The 24,191-nt window shown below is 40.6% G+C and overlaps 1 protein-coding gene across 1 annotated transcript; it reads left to right on the top strand.

The window, feature by feature from the left end:
• Positions 1-210: 210 nt before the first annotated feature.
• Positions 211-22,167, top strand: XRCC2 (X-ray repair cross complementing 2). The gene is made up of 3 exons (XM_060020080.1): positions 211-304; positions 12,218-12,299; positions 20,715-22,167. The coding sequence occupies exons 1-3, from the start codon at positions 266-268 to the stop codon at positions 21,434-21,436; spliced, it is 843 nt and encodes a 280-aa protein (XP_059876063.1). The 5' UTR covers positions 211-265; the 3' UTR covers positions 21,437-22,167.
• The last annotated feature ends 2,024 nt before the right edge of the window (positions 22,168-24,191 follow it).

Below are 24,191 nucleotides of genomic sequence, written 5' to 3'. Positions count from 1 at the left end.
TTTATGAGAGGGAAGAAAAGAAAATCCCCAGTTACCTCCCGGTCTCCTAGGAGACGTGGTCTGACGTCAGTGAGCGGGGCGGGGGGCGGTCGCGCGCCCTGCTGCGCATGCCCGCCGGCTCCCCGGCCGAGGGCGGGCGCAGTGCGCATGCTCGCGCCCGGGTCAGCGGGTTAGCGTCTCTGACTGGCTGCGGGGTCGAGGCCGCGCAGTAAATGGCGACGCTGGCGGGGAAGTTGAGTGGCTGTTGCGCCGAGCCTCCGTGGCGATGTGTAGTGACTTCCATAGGTCTGAGTCTGGGACGGAGGTGAGAGCTGCCGAGGTGGGAGCTAGGGAGACGAGAACAGGGCCATGGGCGGGCGAGGGAGCCCCGAGGGCGCGGGAGGCCGGGGCGCCCCGGGGAGGAGGAGGCGCGCGGGGCCCGGACGCCGGCGAGCCTAGAGCCCCGCCCCCCAAACCTGTGTCCCCGGAGCCGGCCCCCGAGACCGCTAGCATTACGGGCCAAACCTGTCATGCGTGAACCAGTCAGACATGGTACGGTGTGCAGGAGAGGCTAGGAAAAAGCAGGGGATCGCCAGGCGGAGTGCTCATAGACTTTTCTAGAACAGTGGTATCTGAGTAGGTGGCTCCACCTGTTGCCTCTGTTCTGTACATCTTTTGCTTAGGGCCTTCAGCCTCGCTATCGCAGCTTACATTTCCAGCCTGAGCATCCAAGGCCACACAAGCCATGTGGTGTCTGCAAAGATTTATTCAGGAATTCAGCTAGCAAGTATCAAGCACTTATTACGTGTTAACCGCTGATTAAAAAACGCAAGAAACAGCTTCTGCTTTTGCAGGACAAGTAAGGGAGGCTGCCTACAAATTACAGGACGGTTGGTAAATCGTGCCGTCCAGTCGAGGGGCGGGCAGCCTGGAAGACTAACTGGGAGGAGGAGGGGACAGCTGAGGTTTTTAGGGACCTTTGGATGGTCGGTGGCTTGGCAAGGAGGGGGTGGCATTCGGGGCAGGGAGTTGGAAGTATGTGGGTTCTGCCTTGAGCAAGGGCGTCACTGATTTAGGGGAACTGCAAGTGGTTCTCTGTAGACGGACAAAGCTAGTGGGGAAACAGTGTTGGGAAGTAAGCAGAGGCAGAGGCAGGTTATGGAGGATCTTTTATACAGAGGAGGGAGGGGAAGCGATACCTTCTTAAACGACCAACAGGCTTTTTCTGTGAAGGACTAGAGTAGATAGTCTATATTTAGGCTTTGTGGGCCATTCGGTCTCGGTCACAGCTATTCAGCTCTGCTGTGCTAATGTGGAGGCAGCCAGAGGTGTGTAAACAAACGAGCATGGCTGTGTGCCAGTAAACCTTTTATTTTTTAAACTTCAGGATTTGGCCCACCGGCCATAGTTTGCCAACCCTTGGGCCTTCAGAGTAGAGGCGCTGCTCCCTGTAAGAACTGCTACAGTTACAACCTTACTGATTGAAATGATAATTTGAAACGCAGGTTAAACTCAGATGACTTTTGCAATCAGAACAAGCCTAACATCCAAAAAATGAGAGCCCAGTGCAGTCGACGCACTGAACAAAGAATTTAGCATCATATCGTTTGCCTGCCACGGCTGTCTGGAGATCCTAAGCAAGATTAGCTCACTCATATTACTGTGGAGTACAGTGGGGTGGAGGGGAGAAGATTAGGGAGCTGGGCAGTTGGTGCCGCTTCATTCTTTTTCCTCTTTGTCATCAAAACCAACTAAGCAGCCCTCTTTTCCCTTAAGTGCTGGGCTCTGTATGGCCATGGCTTGATGTCTTTGGCTTCTATTGTCTTTCTTTGTACATCAGTCTACTAGATGGATCCTACCTGGAGGCATTGTGTAGAGGAAGATATCTGAGGTCACAAATTATCCCAAGAAGCTGAAATAAACTACTTAATTTTTTTTTATTTTTTAAAAATATTTATTTATTTATTATTTTATATATTTATTTTGGCTGCGCCAGGTCTTAGTTGCGGCATGCGGGATCTTTAGTTGTGGCGTGTGGACTCAGTTGTGGCATGCATGCAGGATCTAGTTCCCTGACCAGGAATCGAACCCAGGCCCCCCTGCATTGGGAGCGTGGAGTCTTACCCACTGGACCACCAGGGTAGTCCTGAAATAAACTACTTTAAATTTTTAATTCACAAGAATAACCACCTTATAAAATAGCTAATCTTTCCCACATCTTGTGAGTAGTAGGGAAGAGACATTTCATACATGTCTTCCAAGAAAACAGTCGCAAAGAATTATTTTCCTTTAACAGATTCTAGGGATGCAATTTAGGGTAGGCCAGATAGCTGAGTGGAAAACTTATATAAGGAGCCCTTGGTTTAAAGACACACATTGGAATGCAATTTACAGTAGAGTAACCTGTTCTTTACCTTACTTTTGCACAGTAACAATGGCATGTTTTACTTTTACATTCCTCTGACGGTATTAGAAAAGATTTTGGCAGTATTTTGGTATCATCCACCAAATGGCTTCATTTACGCATCCTTGTTAAGTAGTGGTGTCCTAAAGCGGTCCGCAGCCTTTTGGGCACCAAGGACCGGTTTCGTGGAAGACAGTTTGTCCATGGATGGGGGTAGGGGTGTTGGTTCAGGTGGTAATGCAAGCGTTGGGAAGCAGCAGATGAAGCTTCGCTCCCCCGCCGCTCACCTGCTGCTAACAGGCCTCGGGCCCAAACCCCTCCGAGGCCCGGGGGTTGGGGACCCCTGGTGTACTTTACATTTTCTCAAAAATGCTGAAAGTGCCTCGCGTTTAAAAGTAATCAATGGATAGATTCAAAGTGTCCAGTTTTGGTTGTCATGCACAACATACTGTTTCCTCTCTTTAACCTTATTATGATAGTTTATATTAAAGTAGTACATGCTTATGACAGAAAATTCCAGTAGTACTGAAATGAAAAGTAGGAAACTTCTCCATCCCAATTATCATTTCTCAAGGTGGACTTTTACACATTTTCCCAGAGGTTTTCTAATGGCATCATTTTGGGGGCTGAGATAGAGAACCCTGGACCATGGCTGTAGTCTTGGCTCAGCCGGGAGCAAGCTGGATGATTTTGGATGTTATTAAACCTTGGCTTCTACCTTTGTAAAAGGAGGGCGGTAGATGATGATTTCTCAGTTGTCTTTCAGCTGTACTCCTAGGAGGTGGGTCCCTATATTTCTATGTGTCCTTTCACCTAAGCACAGTATTCCCTGCACGGTAAACACTTGATAACTATTTATTAATAATAATGACTGGTTTTCTTTTTTTAAATTTATTCTTTGGCCACACCGTGCGGCTTCTGGGATCTTAGTTCCCCGACCAGGGATTGACTCCACGCCCATGGCAGTGAAAGTGCAGAGTCCTGACCACTGGACCACCAGAGAATTCCCTGGTTTTCTTTTCTTAGAAAAGGTTCAGGGTGGCCTTTTTGCCAGAGGCAAATATTAAATAAGAAAATATTTAGCATTTAATAATATTCTGGTCTCGCATGGTAGACTTAGAACAACATCTGTCCCCGTCTCTCTTTGCTTCCCTTCTTACCCAGAATAGAATCAGTGCTCCATCATTACCGTTCCTCCATTATAAGTACTTTCAACTTCCCTGTCCCTTTCAATCCTAACCTACTTTCCTAACTGCGGTTAAACCCAGCTGTCTACTTTCACTGTCTACCCACTCAGCTGAATATTGCTAAAGAAAATCACAACCAGGCCGACTGATTTCATTTTAAATTTGTAACCATCAACTTCAAGTGGACTCCCAGTCCACTTGTGTTTTTCTAGAAAGTAATTCACTTTCTCCCTACAAAACACCTGTCATCAAATCCAACCTTACGCCTGAATTCCAGACACACGTGTTCTAGTATCTTCTTGACATACCCACGTGGATGTGTCATAGGCATCCCAGACTTAACACGCTCATCACGATTGACTCCTGGATGCAGAGAAAACATGAAAAAAATTTTAATATGCCCTGCACTGCAGTCTTGGTTTACCACCACACATGTACACCCAGCCCCAACCTGCTTCCTCCCAGGCCTTCCCTATCTTGTCAAACGGTGAATTTGTTCTACCTGTCGCTCAAGCCAAAAACTAAGTCATTCTTGAATCCTCTTTTCCTCTCATATCAGCCCACATCCATTCGCACATCCTGTTTTCTCTGCCTTCAATATATGTCATGGATTTGACCATGTTTCACTGCTTTTTACTGCAGCCATTCCTATTCCTAGGAACTGTCACCTGCTTGATCACAGTAACCTTCTAACTCGGCTCTGCTCCACCCTGTTCACACTTATTCTAACATATTTTCCACATAGTATCCAGGGTGATCCATTCAAAATGTAAGCAGACTCTACTGTTCAAAGTTTTCCAGAGGCTCCTGTATCATTTATAGTAATATCCAGAATCCTGTTTCCTCCACTGATGCATGATTTGCAGATCGTATGATTTGCCCTTCATTCCCGCCTCGGATCTCTTCTCCTGCCTTTCTGATCTCCTCTTCCACTCTCCCTCACTCTTCTTCAGACACACTGTTGTCTTTGCTATTCCCTGAATGTGCCAAGTGTGCTTCAGCCTCAGGGCCTTTGCAGTGCCTTCAGAAATTGACATGGTTCGCCTCTTCACTTGCTTCATGTTTCTTAGAGGAGAAGCTTTTCCATCCAGTATAAGGAGGTCCTTCCTACTGTTAATCTTTATTCCTTTACTCTGTTTCTTTTTCTTCGTTACACTTACCACATCTGACATCTTATATTGTTTATATGTTGTCTTCCTCCCCACCTCCCACCCCTGCCAATGAAGGGTGGTGACTGCTCTCTGTTGGGATTACTCCTTTAAGTCTTAGTGTTTAGAACAATATTTAGCCCACAGTAGGTGCTCAATAATTGTTTAATGATAAATTTCATGCCTTCCCTTCTCTTCCTTCTCCTTTCTGCCTTGCCTCATGTGTCATTGAGAAAACAAACAAAAAAAATCACAGGAACTCCCTTATTTTTTCCTGTTGTCTGTTACTGATTTCTAGTTTGTTTCCATTATAGTCAAACATACTCTGTATGACTTCAGTTCTTTTATGATTGTTGAGGTTTGTTTTATGGCCCAGGGTGTGATCTAGCTTGATGAACGTTCCATGGGCACTTGAAAAAAAATGTACACTCAGCTATTGTTGGGTCAAATGTTCTGTGTATATGAATTAGATCCTGTTGGTTGTGTTGTTCAGATCTTCTAGTAAGTCTTTTGGTTTCTGAGAAGTGGGTGTTGAAGTCCCAGCTAGTGAGTTTGTCTGTTTCTCCTTTCAGCTGTACGAGTTTTGCTTCGTGTATTTTGAGATGTGTCTGATACGTACACATTTAGGATCACATGTCTTCCTAGTGGATTGATCCTTTTATCGTTATGTAGTGTCCCTCTTTGTCTCTAGTAATTTTCTTTGCTCTGAAGTCTACTTTATCGGGTAGTAATATAGCAATTCCTGGTTTTTCATCAAGTCTGTATTGATAAAAAGTACATGTACTGATTTTCTCTGAATTCCTTCCTGTGAAGTAGAATATTTTTGCTTCTAAGAAAGGGCAGGTTCTCCACTTGTGATATGAATTCCATCCACCCCACTCCACTCCCTCAAGGACATCACTCCTGCAGGTATCCCCACTTTTTCTGTCTTCTGCATCTGCAGTCTTCTTTCTACCAATCACTTCTATCAGTATCCTAACATAAAGCAGTACACACAAAACAAACCAGAAGACTCCCTACACACCAGCCCCTACCAGCCCCATTCCCTTCCTCCTCTGTAGAGCCCTCCTCCCTTGTGCTCTGGCCTGAGCCTACTTTTCTCTCGTTCACTCTTCAGCCCACTGTTATCTGGCTTCTGTCTCCATATTCCACCAAAAGTGCTCTTGTCAGGGTTACCATTGAACTTCATGTTGCCAAATGCTCATTTCTGAGCACCCCTTCTCCTACACTAGAAACAGCAGAATATGCACTTCCTGCAGGCAAGCTGTCAGGACCCAGGATGGGGCCAATCAATGTGTGTCTAGTTCCTGCTCTCAAATTAACCCATTAGAAAAACCTCTTCTTCCCTGGGGAAGAGAGAACAGGAGGATGGGAGCATACACCAGAGGTATTCTCCAGTAGAGGTCCTCACATACAAGGGAGGTGGGGGAGGGGTAAGTGTCCTTCCAATGTTAAGCTTCTGCAGTTTTGATTCTGTGCTTTATTGTCTCTTTCTGGGATCTTGCATATAGTTGATTATTCTGTCTAAATGACATTTTGAAGCATAGTCTGATATAACTTCTTAGTGAAATCTTAACTATGCATTTAATGAAATTACTAACTGGTAGGATGTCATAAATTTAAATTTTAGTCCTTATAAATTCTACTAGAAGTGAATGCTTCTTAGGTACCTATAGTAATTTTTGCTTGACTTTTTATATATCTATTTTTCCTTCTTATAGGGTGATTGCTTTTTAAAAAATATTAGTTGTAAAGGCAGCAGCTCTTTGGGGCCTATACTTAGAAACAATGGAATTTTTATGATTTAGTATTCGAGTAACAATTGTCTTTTCCATATAGTTTAGACGAAAGCTTTATTAAGAGCCAGGCCTAGTACTCTGCCCTGAAGGGCGATTGAATTTTCTAAGTGGCAGAGGAGCCTAATTTCACAAGTGAAAAAGAATTAGTCTGTGAATTTAAGGGACTACCATGGTAAGGGCCCAATTTTGCACTGATCACATACATGTTAACATAGCTGCTGCTTTCCCTTGCCATCCTACACATTCCAACTCCTCTCTTACTTTCTGTATGTTATAGTTAACACAGATTTGCCTGGAGTGAATTTCCTCTGTATATATGTAATAAAACTACTAAGAATTGTATTCAGTTTGTAGTGGAAATCCAGGCCTGTTATAGGGCGGGGGTGGGAATATTTGGTTTAGAGTGTTTGCTTCTTTAGGTAGACTTTTATACTTAACTGGTTTGAAACCTTGCTGCTGGGGTCCATCTGTAAACAGATTTAATCACAAAAGGTCAGGGGAAATGAGCCTTTATCCAAATGACAATTACATACACATGTTTGCCTTAATGTCATTCATTTCTGGTTAATTTGATCTTTAAGCTCTCCTTCCTGCTCTAGTGTAAGCTTTTCCATAACCAAATGATGTTTTAAAACATCTGTATGGTACGTGTTCTACTTAACAGGCATTGAAGCTATATGATTGTCTATAAAACAGACTTTTGTTAATGAGTGTTAAGAACTTTGATGAAAGCTGTAAGAATACTCAAGGACTTTTGTTCAGTAGAAGTTTGCATAGATTGTCCAAACATGTGAAAATCTATGTAGTTGGAGGTTCTTTTTACTCTCCATCCTCCCCCAATTCTACCTACCTGTGACCTGTTTACCTTCAACTTAATAGGTAGCTACTAAGTTTCTGCCAAATGTAAAGCATTTTGGAATTGGTGGTGAGCCAGTTCCTTTCAAGCTCTTAGATCCAGATGAGGAAGACTGGTAGGTAATGTGTTCCTAAGTATAGGAATAGCTTCATGGAAGGAGCTGGCCCTGAGGAATGTGTAGAATTTTCATTCATTCAATAGTCTAGGCCTTAGAGCATTTAATTGAGAGAATAGGGAAAGGACATTGCTCTATCAATGAATATTTTGTACGTGCCTGAAAGAACTACATGCTGAATCTCTCTTTCAGCGTTAAAGTTGCCTCTCACACAGATTAGAATCAACTGTCCCTTTTTTATGCCTTCACAGAGCCCCATGTTATTTCTATTGATATTATAGCACCTACCATACTTTATCGTACTTTTTAAACCTTTGACTCTCCCTCATTAAATTCTTTGAGGATAGGAACTGTGTCTGTTGTATCTATGTAAGTAAGGTGTTGTCTCTATGCACCTTACTCAGTTCCTGGAATACACTTGACTTGCTTGAAATTTTTACCAAATAATATCTGTATAATTGAGTATTACCCCTTTGGCAGACCGTATACTAGCTCCAGTATTGATGTTGCTGTTGAAAACATTTGGGGCTCCTTGTGGTGTTAGAGGGAGTGCTAAGAGAGATGGTTGAGAGAGACCAGATAATTGCCTAGACAGGACCTCAGATTGGTTTGATCTTCGGCTGAGTAGGTCCAAAAACTGTCATCCCTGTACTCAGATTTTTTCAGACTCAGTGATACTGATTCTGAGGCTGTGTAGCACAGGGGAAGAATTCCAGGCTTGGGGAGCCAGAGATCTGTTAAATCCCAACTCTGGCGTCTACTAGTTTTCTCATTTGAAAAATAGAATGATAACAAATAGAGTTAATGTGATAATTAAAGAGATAATGTATATAAATTATGTACCACAGCAAGTACAAATAGTAGCTATTATTAGTTAGCTATTGTTATGATAATAAAACCTGGCAGATACTGATTTACAAACCAAATGCCAAATCTATTAATTTACAATATTAGTGAACTGCCAAATAGAGTAAAATTGTTGTGTCCACTGTGTATTCTTTCCCAGTTAGGAAATTTGCGCTCAGAAAGGTTGCTTAGAGAATCAAGAGAAATAGTTGAATTATCTTAATAGCTACCATCACCCTGCTTTGTTTGCCTGATGTGTTAATCTTCCCTAAAAGGATTAAACTATCATGTCAAACAACTTACTTTGGTTCCCTTTACCCTGGCTTAATTTACTCTTTGCCCTTCTGAAACTCTAGATTGATTCTACCTTGCTTCTTTCAGCTTATTCCTCAAATCTGGACAACATCGTTCATTTTAGTTTACATAATGGTCAGGTTAATGACAAATTTTTAGGGTATTTTCTGCTTAGGTTTGTAAGATATCTCATCCCATCAAGTGACTTCTATAAATTGTTAATATTATCTATTTTTGTCAGAGTTAATCTATTTCCAAATTCTGGGAGGTACTTTCACTTCCTCTGTATTCGGTATACTCTGCTTTTGGCATTGTAAAACACTGTTTTGAAATTTCTCATTGATAGGTAGTTTTCATCCTTTGAAAATGAATTTGACTTTTTAGTAATAGTGGAAAGTCAGATGCAAATCGGCAAAGTCAGCCAGTTTGATAAGAGGAGTAATACCATTTTATCTAAGAGTCCTGTCAATACAATTCTAATGCTTTTCTGAATTCTGTCTTACGAGGAATTCTCCAGAGGAGGATTCTAAAATATCTTGAGCAGTGACAGTAAGGGTAAACAGTTGGAGTAGCTTCTCACTTTAATCATTCTGATGAGGATGTTGGTCATTTGTATACATGCTTTTAAAAACATTTTATAGTGATTTCATGTGTTCCATCTTGTCCACGAAAGTTTCTCTGTCTTCTTCTTTTGGACCCTCAACCTTCTAACCCAGTGGTTCTCATACTTTTTGGCCCGAGGACTGAGTTACAGCATAATAAATGGTTCAGTATTTGTATGTCGTACAAAATGGTCACCACAGCAGTTCCAGTTAACATCCATAACCAAAAGGTTGTTGTTTATGTGGGTTATATCTGTCAGGTAAATGGAGAAATTTAAAATACTTAGTGATTTCACCAATGCTTTAAGTATTGGGATGGTGTCAAGCTCACGGTAGTGGATAAAAGTTTTCCAAAATTCAAATTTTATCATTGGCAACAAATACTGTCAGTTTCCTTAAAGTGACCAGCTGACTTTCTTTGTTTTCAGTAAAACGTCTGCCAAATAACAAAGTCTGTGTAATCCTAATTTGTCTGTCAGTCATTCTTTCAAATAAAAGGGTGTTTTATGAAAAAGTATGCAGCTCAGGTAATCACACAAGTGCTTTTCCTAGAGAAAAACCATTGTATTTCAGTTCGGAGCAAAAGTGCTTTCCTTGTCTGTGTGTGAACTTGGGGGAAGTCCCCAAGACTGCCTTCACTTCAGACACCAACTGCAGAGTTCCAGGTTCTCGTGACCTCACTCATTCTGACATTAATTGCATGTTTGGGGGTCCCCAAGACCACCTTCAGGTTTAGTGATTTGCTGGAAGGACTTACAGAATATGCTGAAAGCTTAGTCATGGTTATAGTTTACTACAGCAAAAGGATATAGATTAAAATCAGCCCAGGGAAGAGACATAATGGGACAAAATCCAGAATTCCAAATCTGGAGCTTCCAATTGTCCTGTCCTAGTGGAGTATGGACAGTGCTAACTGTCCCCAGCAACAGTGGGGGACAGTATGCCAACCAGGGAAGCTCCCCTGAACTTTGGTGTCCAGAGTGTTTATGCGGCTTTGTCATGTAGACATGGTCAGCCCCCCAACCAGCTGGCCTCTGTGTCCAGCCACTATGCAGAGGTTGAGCTGACCCAAAGCCCTCACCTTTAGGTGAAGATACTTGTGAGACTATCTGGTGTGGCTCAGGGCCCCCAGGTAAACAAAGACACTTTTATCAGCAGGATTTTCCAAGAGGCTTAGAGATTATCTCCCAGGAGCCAAGGGCAAAGGCCAGACCTCCCTTTGGTCAAGGTTAAATTCTTTCCTACTAATATGTTTCCCACGTCATCACAGGGAATATTTTCAACAGTACTCAAAGGTTATGATTTAATATGGAGTCAATACTTATTTACTGCCACATCAAAAACATTCTTATGCAAAAATAGTTTCGCTTGCTTCTTTGTTCTTCTGTGAGTGGTGAAGAGTACCGTGTGCACTAATATGGATTGATGCCACTGCCTTGATTGAGCTGGGTGCCAGCAGTGTTAACCACCTTTGCTGCTGCACCATCAGTGCAAGTGTCAGCATAGTGAGAAAGACAAATAATGTCTTAATATTTATGAAAATAATTGACCACAGGTTTGCCCTCAGAAGCTCTGTTCTAACTCAAAGCACTGTTGAGTGTAGTTAGCAGTCTTTAGCTTGTTTTGTGATAAAAATCTCATCTCCTAGAGGACCTAACTGCAGGTTCTTTGAGGGTAGCTTAATTATCTTCGTTTCTGTAGTCTCCATTTTACCTGCCATAGTGCTTTGTACATAGTAGACATTCAGTAAGTATTTGCCAAATTAATATATAGAACCTTTTCATCACTGCAGGAACTCTGTCAAAAACTTTTGCTTCTGTTTAAAAGAAAAAAAAAAAACCCACAAAGGATGACTGCTTTTCTTCGTTTGTGATACGCGTTTTTGTTGTTTAGAAGGGTTGTCAAATCTGTACTGTTTCCTTAGAACCTTGAGAATCAACTTTGATTGTATTTCCCACGTTGACATTTCAGTCTGTCTTGGAATTTTGCTTCCTGTAGTTCTAGCTCCTTCTGTCTTGGTACAGGCACTTCTCCAGGTTAGTGTGATGGACTTGAGCCTTTTCTCCGCATCTGGCTTTGCTCTCAAATCCATCCCCTCGGTAGCCACCAAGATGATCTGTTTGAAATGCAGATAATAATAGCTTATGCTTACTCTGTGCCAGGCACTCTCGGAACACACTGAATCCTCAACAGTCTTGTGAGGGAAATACTGTTTGTTTTGCTCACTTTACTGATGAGAAACCTCAGGCCCAAAGACCTAGCTGTCTACTCTTAACTGTTCTAGATTGCTTCTAAAACCCCTTGCTCTTATCTACAAGCCAAAGAGCAAACTCCTCAAGGTGACATCCAAGACCCTTTGTGATCTGACTTCTGTTCTTTTAGGACTTCATTATCTCCTGCCAGTTTCGTGCCACAAGCTCTAGCAATTCAAATCTGCTTATAGTTTACCCACACACTGTGCTGATGTCCCATCTGCCAGGTATGCCTGCTTGTGCCCTGTTCACGAATTGACAAATTCACTGGGAGCGTCTCAGGGAAGTTCTTCTCCACCTTTCTCTCTGTCTCCTCCCCCCCCACTCCCCTAGATAAGGAGCTGGCGATATAATGGGCAGACAGATTAAAAGCTGATACCTGATAACAAATGTGGTGAGCAGAGTGAGAAAGATAATTATAATGAGTAAGGAAGGTAAATACTTTGCAATTAGCAGTTTGGTGCTGTGTCCCAAAGACCCTATCAGCTTCTTTGAGGGCAGGGACTCATTTTATACCAACTGTATATGGTACATTAACAAAAAATAAAGTATTTTCTGAATAAATGAACACAACTTTTCTCCTAGACTGTATTTTCTATTTCATAATTTCCTTCAGATCCTCAAAATGATGAAAAGTCTCTTACAGACTTTTGGAAAATTGAATAAATGTCGATTTCTAGGATTTTATATTTTTAAACAATGAGTTTTCCTTCTCTTTTTTTTCCCTTTCGCAAGCTCCTTGCCCGACTGGAAGGTAGAAGTTCCTTGAAAGAAATAGAACCACATCTGTTTGCTGATGAAGATTCACCTGTGCATGGTAAAAACACAATCTCAAGCCAAAATATAGTGTCATAAATTAAGTTTTATAAAACACGTTTTTCCCCCACGTATGTTCATATACATACACACACTTCTAGCAACAGCCTATATAGGTTACACTGTGAAATTAACTGAGAAAGATGATGATGAGACACTTTTTTTTTTTTTAATGAGACACTTTTAAGCCTTCATTATCTGTGTCAGATGAGATGGGGTTTGGTTTATTTGCAGTTAAGTCTTCAGTATGAAAACCTCTTTTATCCCAGCACAGTATTTAATGGGAGTTTTGTTATTTATTTTTATTCTTTACAAGTTTGAGAATCACGGGAAAGTCCTTCGGTACTTGGTAGCTCTGTTAATATTTTTGCGATAGGGAGAATAATACCCATTTGTTTTACTGGCCCCTCTACACTAGGGAGAACTAGAAAGAAGGTAGTGTGCTTAGGTGGTTTTCTTCTTTTTTAATATAACAGCCTCAAGGAGATACAGTTCACCCATTTAAGTGTACAGTTTGCACACTTAGGCATCTGTCGGCACCATCAATTCTAGAACATTTTCTTCACCCCAAAAAGAAACCGTTGCCTATTACTAGTCACTACCCATTTCCTTTCACATCCCTTAGCTCTAGGCAACCACTAATCTACTTTCTGCCTCGATAGATTTGCCTTTTCTGGACATTTCATGTAATTGGAATCATACAGTATGTGGTGTTTTGTCACTGACTCTTTCCACTTTGCTTAATATTTTAAAGATTTGTCATATTGTAGCATGCATCAGTAGTTCATTCCTTTTTATTGAATAATAATATTCTGTTGTACCCATTCATCAGTTGGTGTGTACATTTGGGTTGTTTCTACTTTTTGGTTGTTATGACTAATGCTGCTATGATCATTTTGTGTACGAGTTTTTCTGTGGAGAAATGTTTTCAGCTTCCTTGGATAATACCTCTGAGAGGGACTGCTAGGTTGTATGGTAACTCTGTGTTTAACCTTTGGCAAAATTGCCAGACTGTTTTCCAAAGTAGCTGCTTGGGAATTGCCACATTTTACTTGCCACTATCAGTGAAGTGTATAATGGTTCCAGTGGTTCCAGTGAAGTGTATAATGGTTCCAATTTCCCCACTTCCTGCAGACATGTTACTGTCTGTCTTTTTGATTATAGCCTTCCTAGTGAGTATGAAGTGATACCTCATTGTGGTTTTGATTTACACTTCGCTGACGGCTAATGGTATTAAGCATCTTTTACCACAATAAAAAAACAAAATGTCCTTCTTTGACTCTAATAACAATTTTTGTCTTAAAGTATACTTTGTCTGATAATAGGCTAGCCACTTCAGCTCTCTTTTGGTTACTGTTTGGTTACTATCAGCCTTGTGACATGAGGTGTAAAGTGCGCCCATTGTAAACAACCTATAGTTGGATCATGTTTTTTTATTCCATTTTGTCAATCTGCCTTTTGTCTGGACAGTTTAATCCATTTATTACTATTATTAGTTAAGATAGGGTTTATGACTGCCGTTTTGCTATCTGTTTTATATGTGTCTTACGTCTTTCGTTTCTCTATTCATCCTTTACTGTCTTCTTTTGTGTTAAATAGATATTTTCTAGTGTAGCATTTTAATTCCTTGTCATTATTTTTACTTTTTTTTTTCTTTGAGTTATTTACCTCGTGATTGCCCTGAGGATTACAATTACCATCTTAATTTATGACAATCTGGTTTGGATTAAATACCATCTTAATTTCAATATTTTATAAAAAACTTTGCTACCGTATAGCTCCATTCCTGTCCCCTTCCTTTGTGCTGTTTTAAATTACATATTTATATACGGTATGCCCTTAAACACACTTAAAATTTTGCTTAGTTAAAATCATTAAAATTACTTAATGCAGTTGTTTCTTAAATCAGATGAAAAAGTAATTAAAAATAATTAAAAATATAAAAATAATTTAATAATTATTTAATAATTTAATAATCTTAAATCAGATGAAAAAATAATTAAAACTATAAAACACTTATACTGGCTTTTGTATTTACCTATGTAGTCCTATGTTCTTCATTAACTCATTTGGATTTGTTACTGTCTACTGCTGTCCTTTCATGCAGCCTGAAGGACTCCTTTTAGTATTTCCTATAGAGCATATCTGTTAGTTAAAAAAAATTTCTAAACTATCAATAATAAATGACAAATTTTGATCAAACATGTTGGACAAAAGATTGAACTCTTTTTATTCTATCAGAAAGGATATTATTAAGTTGAACCTTACGAAACTGACATTAAAACATAGGTTCAAGGACTTCCTTGGTGGCGCAGTGGTTAAGAATCCTCCTGCCAATGCAGGGGACACGGGTTCAAACCCTGGTCCGGGAAGATCCCACATGCCATAGAGCAACTAAGCCCGTGTGCCACAACTACTGAGCCTGTGCTCTACAGCCCGAGAGCCACAACTACTGAGCCCACGTGCCACAACTACTGAAGCCTGTGAGCCTAGAGCCTGTGCTCCCCAACAAAGAGAAGCCACCGCAATGAGAAGCTTGCGCACCGCAATGAAGACCCAGTGCAGCCAAAAATAAATAAAATGAAAACAAAAAAAAAATAGGTTTGAAGCACAGCTTATACATTTGAATATTACATTTATAGAAACTTTAAAAACACCATTATGTTCAGTCACTAACAAAAAAGTTTACTTAAAACTATGATAGCTCTTAGAGCTATAAAACTGGTTAGATGGAAAAAAAGAACTGGTTAGATGAATATTCATGGGAGCAACAGCATACATAAGACTGGGATTATAAGAGTAATTTATCAACAACAGCAGTTTATCAGAAACTGTTATAGGGAAGCTCAAGTTGAAGCTGTAAGCGATTTAGCTGTTACAGGGGTCTCTAATGCTGTTGTAAAACATATTTTTAATACTTTTTTGGGATAGTACTTATTCAGTACCATATACAGACTCATTACCTCTTCAGTACTATAATGATTGTCCTCTACAAATTCAACATATTTGTTATACAATTAGTAGGTTGGTACCTAGATGGTGTATTTTTTTGGCTTTTCTTTCTTTTACTTATTTTGAAGGCTCTTTAAATTAGTGAACTTACTCCGACAATCTGTTACCCAAACCCCTTACTCATTCTATTTGTGAGAGTAACTATCAAGGCCAAACCATCCAGATTTTCTGATTTAGTTTAATTTGTCTAATGTCAAACTGTAGAGGTGATTTTTTGGGGTTTTTTTGGGGGCATTGTTTCCTTTAACTACCAGTTGTAATATGCAGTAGTTTGCCTGGACTAGGGTGAGATTTTTTTAACAGCTCACAGAAACTTACGAGATAGTGATTCAGATGCAGTTAAAAGGACCATGTCTCCTCTACAGAACATAATGTTTGAATATTATTATTACTTTTTTGGCTGCATTGGGTCTTCGTTGCTGTCAAGTGGGCTTTCTCTAGTTGCAGCGAGTGGGATCTACTCTTCGTTGCAGTGCACGGGCTTCTTATTGCGGTGGCTTCTCTTGTTGCGGAGCACAGGCTCTAAGTATGTGGGCTTCAGTAGTTGCGGCGCAAGGGCTCAGTAGTTGTGGCTCGAGGGCTCTAGAGCACAGGCTCAGTAGTTGTAGCTCACAGGCTTAGTTGCTCTGCAGCATGTGGGGTCTTCTGGGACCAGGGATCAAACCCGTGTCCCCTGCATTGGCAGGGAGATTCTTAACCACTGTGCCACCAGGGAGGTCCCTGAATATTATTTTTGATCTTATGATTAGATAGTAAATGTTTATAAAAATCGGTGAAATTGATTTCAATTCATCATTAAACATATTTGCAGGGAATCTAGTTCAAGAAGTTAATGATAGTATTCATGTGTAATTTCCAACTTTGCAGATTTTACTTACCCAGTTGTTATAAATGACCTTTTCCCCCACTTTGCTAGTAATCTGTAAAAGGATAGGAGGGTTTCTATCTACCTAATAATCTCTTAGCCAGCCTTAAACTTTGCCTCAGTTTAACTTGTGCTGAACCAAGGCTCTAAGGAGTCCATATTTACACCACACCAGCTAGTCCTTCGTTAACACATGGATTTAGAAAGCCTTGTTAAACCATGTAGGAAAGCCTTTCTCTTTTGTGTTATGATGAAAAATGTTCACGAGCACCACCCCTCTCTCCAAGAAAATACTTGGCAAACTTTTCATTTTTTCCCCTGTTCTAAGAATCCAGAAAATATCCAGAGATATCTCAGTTACCCTCTGACCAATATCAAGTATTTCTAGCTCTCTGTGGAGTCCCTCCTCTTTTACTTCAGAATATGTTACATTTCTCTTAGCTTAATTTATCTTCATTTGACTCTCCAGCCACATGGAACTGCTACTGAATTTTTTACTTTTTAAATGAGCCTAAACCATTGTGTTCTTTTCTAGTCCCTGATGTGTCCCTACCTTCCCCCACTCTGATTTCTCTCCTTGCTCTTACTCTAGAGGCAGTGACTGCTCCCTGTGCTGCCTTTTCAGCTTATTGACTTCTTTTTTTTTTAATAATAGACTTTAAAAAAATATTTATTTATTCGTTTTTGGCTGTGTTGGGTCTTAGTTTCAGGACGGGGGGGTTTCATTGCAGCGTGCAGGCTCTTTGTTTTGGCGCGCAGGCTTCTCTCTAGTGGCACACGGGCTCTGTAGTTACAGCACACAGACTCTAGAGGGCGCGGGCTTAGTTGCCCCGCGGCATGTGGGATCTTAGTTCCCCGACCAGGGATCGAACCCGTGTCCCCTTCATTGGAAGGTGGATTCTTAACCACTGGACCGCCGGGGAAGTCCCTCAGCCTATCTTCTGAGTATCTGAGTTTCTAAGGTTTGGTTCATAAACTGTTTACATTAATGTGCTTTTGCAGGCTACACGTTTACTGCTCTGCGGTTACTATCCAGGGCCAGTTTAGAGGTCGGTTTCCTACCCTCCCCTGCCATTTCTTTATTTTTAGGACTTTTCTGCTGCATTTAGTATTATTTAGTACTATTTCTACTAAATTTCTGTTTTATCTGTCTTTATGCTGACTTCTCTAACTGTGGATCTATCCAAAGAATTGAGTTTTGGCCCTCTATCTTAGTTTTAGGTTCACTCCCACCCCCCAAAGAGTTTTCTGTTCTCTATTTCTGTGTAACTTATTCCTAGATTGCTATATCCAGCCTCTTATTACTGTTGGGAATCTTAAATCGTAGTGGCTGTAGGGTATATTTATTTGTGACACCTAGAGATACATCTTAACTTACCATTTTGAAAGCTAAATTTTTTTTTTTGAAAGCTAAATCCTTGTTAGGATATTTACATGATTATGTGAATTAAAAATCTCTGCTGGGCTTCCCTGGTGGCGCAGTGGTTGAGAGTCTGCCTGCTGATGCAGGGGACACGGGTTCGTGCCCCGGTCCGGGGGGATCCCGCATGCCGCGGAGCGGCTGGGCCCGTGAGCCATGGCCGCTGAGCCTGCGCGTCCGGAGCCTGTGCTCCGCAACGGGAGAGGCCACAACAGTGAGAGGCCGCGTACCGCAAAAAAAAGAAAAAAAAAAAATCTCTGCTCCGCTTATGTGTTTTTTTTTACACAGCACTTCCAAGCCTGTCTCTGAGAACTTTTAAATCACTACCTTAGGTTTAACCCTTACCTTCTAAGTGAAGGAGGCTGAAGACTTGATAGAAATGAAGTGTCAGCACACTCGGGCCCAGGGCAGCTGGCCTTCACACCTGCCGACTCTGCTAACCAAAGCCCACATCCCCACCTGTAGCTCCCTACCACACCTGCTCCCTTTCAAAATGCCGTGTTCCAAAATTGACTTTCTTCACCAAATGAGAACTTACGTTTTCATTATTTAGATTTCTTCTAAGAAATTCTTAAGAAGAAAGTAACCTGATGAAATGCATTCAAAAGATACCGTACTTTGTGCTGGGGATAGTGTATTCAAGTCCCCACCTTAAAGTAGTGAACAAGAAATAGAATCAGTCAAGCAAATCATCAAAAATGATATAGCATGTTAAGTGTGATGACAGAAGATGATACAGTTTGCTCTTCCCACCTCAGAGTGTTGTTAGTAGGATCCAGCGAGATACGCAGCCGTCCCTTTTCATTTGGAAAGCGATATAAAAAGGTTGGTTACTCCTTCTCAGCCTCTTAGGCCGCCTTTCCTGGGGAAAGGAGAGAAGGTGCTTGCGTGTGGCCTGCTTGTCGGTCTCTGCGTCGTGTTTCTGCGTGGTCCTCTGTGTCCTCCAAATCACTTTCAGGTTAATCTTGCTAAGCTGTGTTTTCAGCTTTCCTTCACTATCATTAATATTGGTTCGGTGTTAATGTTTCTTCATCTAGTGCGTATAGCTTATTCTCTTTCTATAATAGAGGGCGGTAAAAGATTTTTATTTGGGGGCAGGGAGGATTTCCACTTAGCTCATCAGTTATATAGTAGGAGAGAGTAACTGGAACATCTGGATTGAATATAGTTTTAGTCACTGTGTTAACTTTTAATAAGGGCATCCATGAACAATTGTTAATATGAAAATAGTTTTACTCCTTGAGACTGGAATCTTGGGGGCAGGGGTTTGGGGGAGTCTTTAATTAAAATTTTGAATTGCAGATTGTATATAAGATTATAGTGGAAATTGGCTGAAGTTTTATACTACCTTAAATATGGTATGGTGACAGATTGCTAGGTTTCTTACACATTATTTGTGAATGTTCCAACATACAATGGTTTGTTAGGAATAGCAGGAAATAAAGTAACTGGATTCTCAGATCAACTTGTAGTTTGTTTAGGGCCTAATAATCTGCATTTTTAACATAGTGTTTCCAATTATGTAGTTCAGCCATAAATTAAGTGACAAACAGGGACTTCCCTGGTGGTCCAGTGGTAAAGAATCCGCCTTCCAATGCAGGGGATGCGGGTTTGATCCCTGGTCGGGGAACTAAGATCCCACATGCCGCGGGACAACTAAGCCCACGTGCCACAGCTACAGAGCCCACATGCCCTGGAGCCTGTGCGCCACAACTAGAGAAGAGAAAACCCACACGCCACAACTAGAGAAAAGCCCATGCGCCACAACGAAGAGCCCGCATGCCACAACTAAGACCCCATGCAACCTAAAATAAATAAATAAATAATAAATAAATCTTTAAAAAACTAATTAAATGTCAAGCAAACAAGAATTGGAAGGCCACTGTTTAGAGTGGATTTTGAAAAGCTCTGGAGGCTGGACAGTTTCCCCAGGTGTTTTATTTTATCTGTGCTGTCCTCAATGAAAGAGAGTTATTGGAAACTATATAGAAAGAGATTTGGGGTCCTCAAAGTTTAGAGTAGTTGACTTTGATTTATAATGCTAGGAAAATAATTCACAGTGCAGATGTCATTTCAGCAAGACAGTATCAAGCGATACTCATATAGCAAAGGGTAACTGAAGGCAGTTTGGAAACGTGCAGGGGTGTTTTCACCTGAGGGATGCAGTTGGCACTTAGGGCCTGAAAGCTGTGGGTTCTTACTGCCTTGTGTGTGTGAAACTGTACCATCAAGAACTGTTCCACCCATAATGCCAGCAATTTTGAGAAGCCCTAGTTAGGGACTGTTTCACTTGCACGTAGCAGAAGTCCAGCCAAGTGGCTTATTTTTCTCGCACAGGTATGGAGGCAGGCTGGTGTGCGAGGTTCCTTATTGTCATCCACGTCCTGGGTGCCTCCTGTCTTCCTGCCCCACCCTCTTTAGGGTCTGCCTTCCTCAGTGTATACCTGTCATCTTCGCTGTCATCTCAGAGGAGGGAGCGGCAGAGCAGACAGAAGTGGCGCCTGTGTGAGGACAGCACAACTTGGAAACCCCAACAGACATCCACCTGTGTCTCATTGGCTACAGCTGTGCTGCCTGCTGGCCTCTCGTTGCAAGGAAAACTGAGAAGAATCGTTTTTAAGCTGGGCACATTGCTTTCCCCCCAAACTGGGGTTTTATACTTAAGGAAAAATGAGAAACTGGATATGGGATAACTAACTACCAGAAATGGTGTGTGCAGTAGTCAGTAGCTTTTAAAGACCCTAGACCTGTGGCACTTCATTCTTAGTGCTGTAATGTCACCAATTTAAGTGTGAGTGTATGTGGCCCCCTCACCAGGAGATTCCCTTAGGCCCATTTCAACCATGTCATTTTGTTTTTCAAATTTTCTTTGTGCTAATTAATAGCCAACACCTTTCTCAGAGGTGAAATTTAGTGATTTACTTTTTATTTCCTTATTTATTTGTATTTGCTTATACAAATCCGTTTTGGCAAATGGATTTAGATTTTCTTTCAAAAGGAAAAAATTTCAGTAAATGTCTTTTTAAACATTTTTGCACACTTTTCATTTTGTAGGCTGTCATTATTGTAGGCTATCAAATGCTGCTGCATTTTGACTGACATTTTTAAATTTCACACAGGTGATATTCTTGAATTTCATGGCCCAGAAGGAACAGGAAAAACAGAAATGCTTTATCATTTAACAGCACGGTGTATACTTCCAAAATCGGAAGGCGGACTGGAAGTAGAAGTCTTGTTTATTGACACAGATTACCACTTTGATATACTTCGGCTTGTTACAATTCTTGAGCACAGACTATCGGAAAGTTCTGAAGAAATAATCAAACACTGCCTTGGGAGGTTTTTTTTGGTGCACTGCAGTAGTAGCACCCAGTTACTCCTCACACTGTACTCGCTAGAAACCATGTTCTGTAGCCACCCCTCCCTCTGCCTTTTGATTTTAGATAGCCTGTCAGCTTTTTATTGGATAGACCGTGTCAATGGAGGAGAAAGTGTTCACTTACAGGAGTCCACTCTGAAGAAATGTTCCCAACTCTTAGAGAAGCTGGTAAATGAGTATCGGTTGGCTCTTTTTGCAACAACACAAAGTATAATGCAGAAAACCTCAAGCTCAGCAGAAGGGCCTTCTTGTGCCTTTAATCGCCAGAGTGATGTGGATGTAGACTATAGACCCTATCTGTGTAAGGCGTGGCAACAAGTGGTAAAGCACAGAATCTTTTTCTCCAAACAAGATGATTCCAAAACGAGCAACCAGTTTTCTTTAGTCTCACGTCATTTAAAAAGTAACAACTTAAAAAAGCATTTTTTTATTATTGGAGAAAGTGGTGTTGAGTTTTGTTGATATGTATCGTAAGATAGTCTTTTTGTAGGATATTATGCAAATTTTAAAACATCTTTAATAGGCCAAAAGGGTTTGATTCTAAAGTTCTTAAACTCTAAGGGAACTTAACATAACCGTGTTTCTATACAGAATGGATTTCTTAAACTAGTACAGTAGAACCTTAGACTCTTCTTCCCTAGGTTGTTGAAGATTATTCAAAGTGATAATAACAATTAAGCTATATTAAGTTGTTTTAAGACTAAGTAAATAAGATATACATTTCAGTCCAAATAAAGTGGAATATTCTAACTTTGTGTCACATTTCTGGAATTCAGTTAAATACTTGTTTAGGAAAGTTGAAATGCATTTCTGATTTTTCATATGTAACTCCTTTAAGAAGCTGTAAATTTGGAAAATGTTTCTGTAGAGCTGTTATTTCTGTAAAGAGGATGAAAACAAGGCGCCTACCCAATCTGCCTTTCACACCAAAGACGATGGAAAGTCAGAGCACTTTGATCTGTTTTACTGAATTCAAAGATGGAGCTGCATTATGCTTGAGTTTCTGTATAATTTTTAAAATACAGGGAAATAAGATACCCATTCAAGGAGTTCTGTGAATATTGAAATTTTCATCTTTCTTGTTAAGTGATAGATAAATGCTAAAACTATATAGTAACTGTATGTTACTTGTGTTTTCTTACCCATTTAGAATACTTCAGACATACTCTGAAATGAATTGAAATGTTTCCAGCTGAGAGCTGGACAAGGCTGTATATACTTTGGCCCAGTAATGACCAGAAAGGGGAGCATGCACCTCCAGGGGCACACAAGGTAGTGTATTGTGGAAGAGGAAGAAAATTTTAGAACTTTGATTTATATATTTTAATCTAAGAAAAGATTAAATTATATCAATATTTGATATTCAGATTGACCCTGGCACTCACTCAACCTATATATCAGATTGCCTTATGTCACATGTATATTTGAGGTATCCTGTGGGAAAACTGGAAAGAATTGACAGTGGTGTTCTCACAGGTATGTTCATTTATATGTAACCTATTTAGTTAAAATAACTGTACGTTCACTTATCTAACGAAGATTCTTTATAAGAGCTTAAAGGATCATCTTCATAATGCAGGCATAGCTGTCCATACCTGGAGCTCCTGGAGCTTACCTGCAGTTCCCCAAACCCAAAGACTTCTGAAGGTGTCTCTGGACGCCAGAGCCTGCTGCGTGGGGCCCAAACCTGGCAGTCCTTAAGCAGTGAGGGTCAGGATTCGGTAGATGAATGCACCTGCTTCCTCACCCCTCAGTGAGGACAACGACGCATTTCTCAGGGTGGCCCTGGTAGGACTGATTCCCAGTCACGTACAGCAATAATCTGTCCATTAACTCACTGTTTATTGCCTCCCATCCTTCCCTCTCACTTCCCCACTCTCATGGGGCTCCTGGGATTGTCTCCCTAATGAGCAAATCCTTGTCTAGGAACTACTTTTGTTGTGGGTTGAGGGGGAACCAAACTGTCGGCAGGCGTCAGACTAACAGCCCCTCTAGGCTCAGTATTTGCTCTTTAGCCACATTATGGAATTTAAAATGATGGCATTCTAATTGGCTGTCAAGTTAAATTACATTGGATCACATTACTGTCATTCATACCCGCTTACCTGTGTGCCATCAATAGATGTTCTCTTGCCATTAATATACTTTTAAATATTTACATATTTTATCCATAGTTCATCCTTTTTCAGCTTATGTTTTTCTGTATGTTATTACATGCAATACATGTTACACATAAGTAATTTATAAATATTTGTATGTTGAGGGAATATGCTTATTTTTCCCCCATAAGAGTGTGTGATCAGTAAGAGTGACAATCTCTTGCTGTAATTAAGAGGACTTCTCCTTTTAGCTGTTGAGATGTGAAAATTCTGCTACCTTCCCTGTCAACCTCTGGGTGTGTGTTACACGTGTTTATGAAAAACCTAGCGACTCTTAGCAGAATTCTGGCCTTGGCTATGATAGGAGTTTCCATTTCTCCTCTGTATCAATGAAGTGCTAATTTAATGGGCTGTTATTCACAGATTTATAACTTATTCTTCAGGAACATGATTAAAAAATAATGAACTTTTATATTAACTTAAATTATCAATTATGTATTAATGTGTCAGACCAAAGACTTAGTTATCTTAAAAAGATTTGTTATCTAACATGTTGGAAGGAATTAATCCTGGCTAATAAAAAAGTCTTTTAAACTAAAAGTTATACCAATGGGATTTCTTGAACACTGTAGAAAAATTAATACTTGTAAAAAGAACCAACCTTAAAGGGGTAGAAGCGGCACATCCTGAGCCACAGGTGGCGGATAATGGGGATGCTGGATGGGACCAGAGGAATAACCGGAGTGAGCACTACGGATCCTAGGATAGTTATCCCATTTACTTGTTTAAAAGGGGGGATCATAAAATACATTTCTTATAGGTGCACTTCTCAGGGAGACCATTTAAAACATGCATATGAAAGATGTTTCAGATGTTCATCTGATAAATGCTACAGAAAGTCAAGACAGTGCTCACCTTATCACTTCCATTGTATAAAGTTGTCAGCTTTCAGCTCTCAAATGCTGGATTATTAATATCATTCCAGAAAACTTTGATGCAGACTACTCTTCTGTATGGATTATCTAAGAATGAGGATGAAACAGACATTTTCAGATGAACAGAAACTGAGAATTTACCACCAAAATTGCCTCACTAAAGGAACTTCTGAAAGATGGACT

The sequence above is a fragment of the Delphinus delphis genome, chromosome 9, assembly GCF_949987515.2.
Source record: "Delphinus delphis chromosome 9, mDelDel1.2, whole genome shotgun sequence".
In the NCBI taxonomy this organism is placed as follows: domain Eukaryota; kingdom Metazoa; phylum Chordata; class Mammalia; order Artiodactyla; family Delphinidae; genus Delphinus; species Delphinus delphis.
The sequence above is the reverse complement of the archived record's forward strand: the minus strand, read 5'-3'. Positions and strand labels throughout refer to the sequence as shown.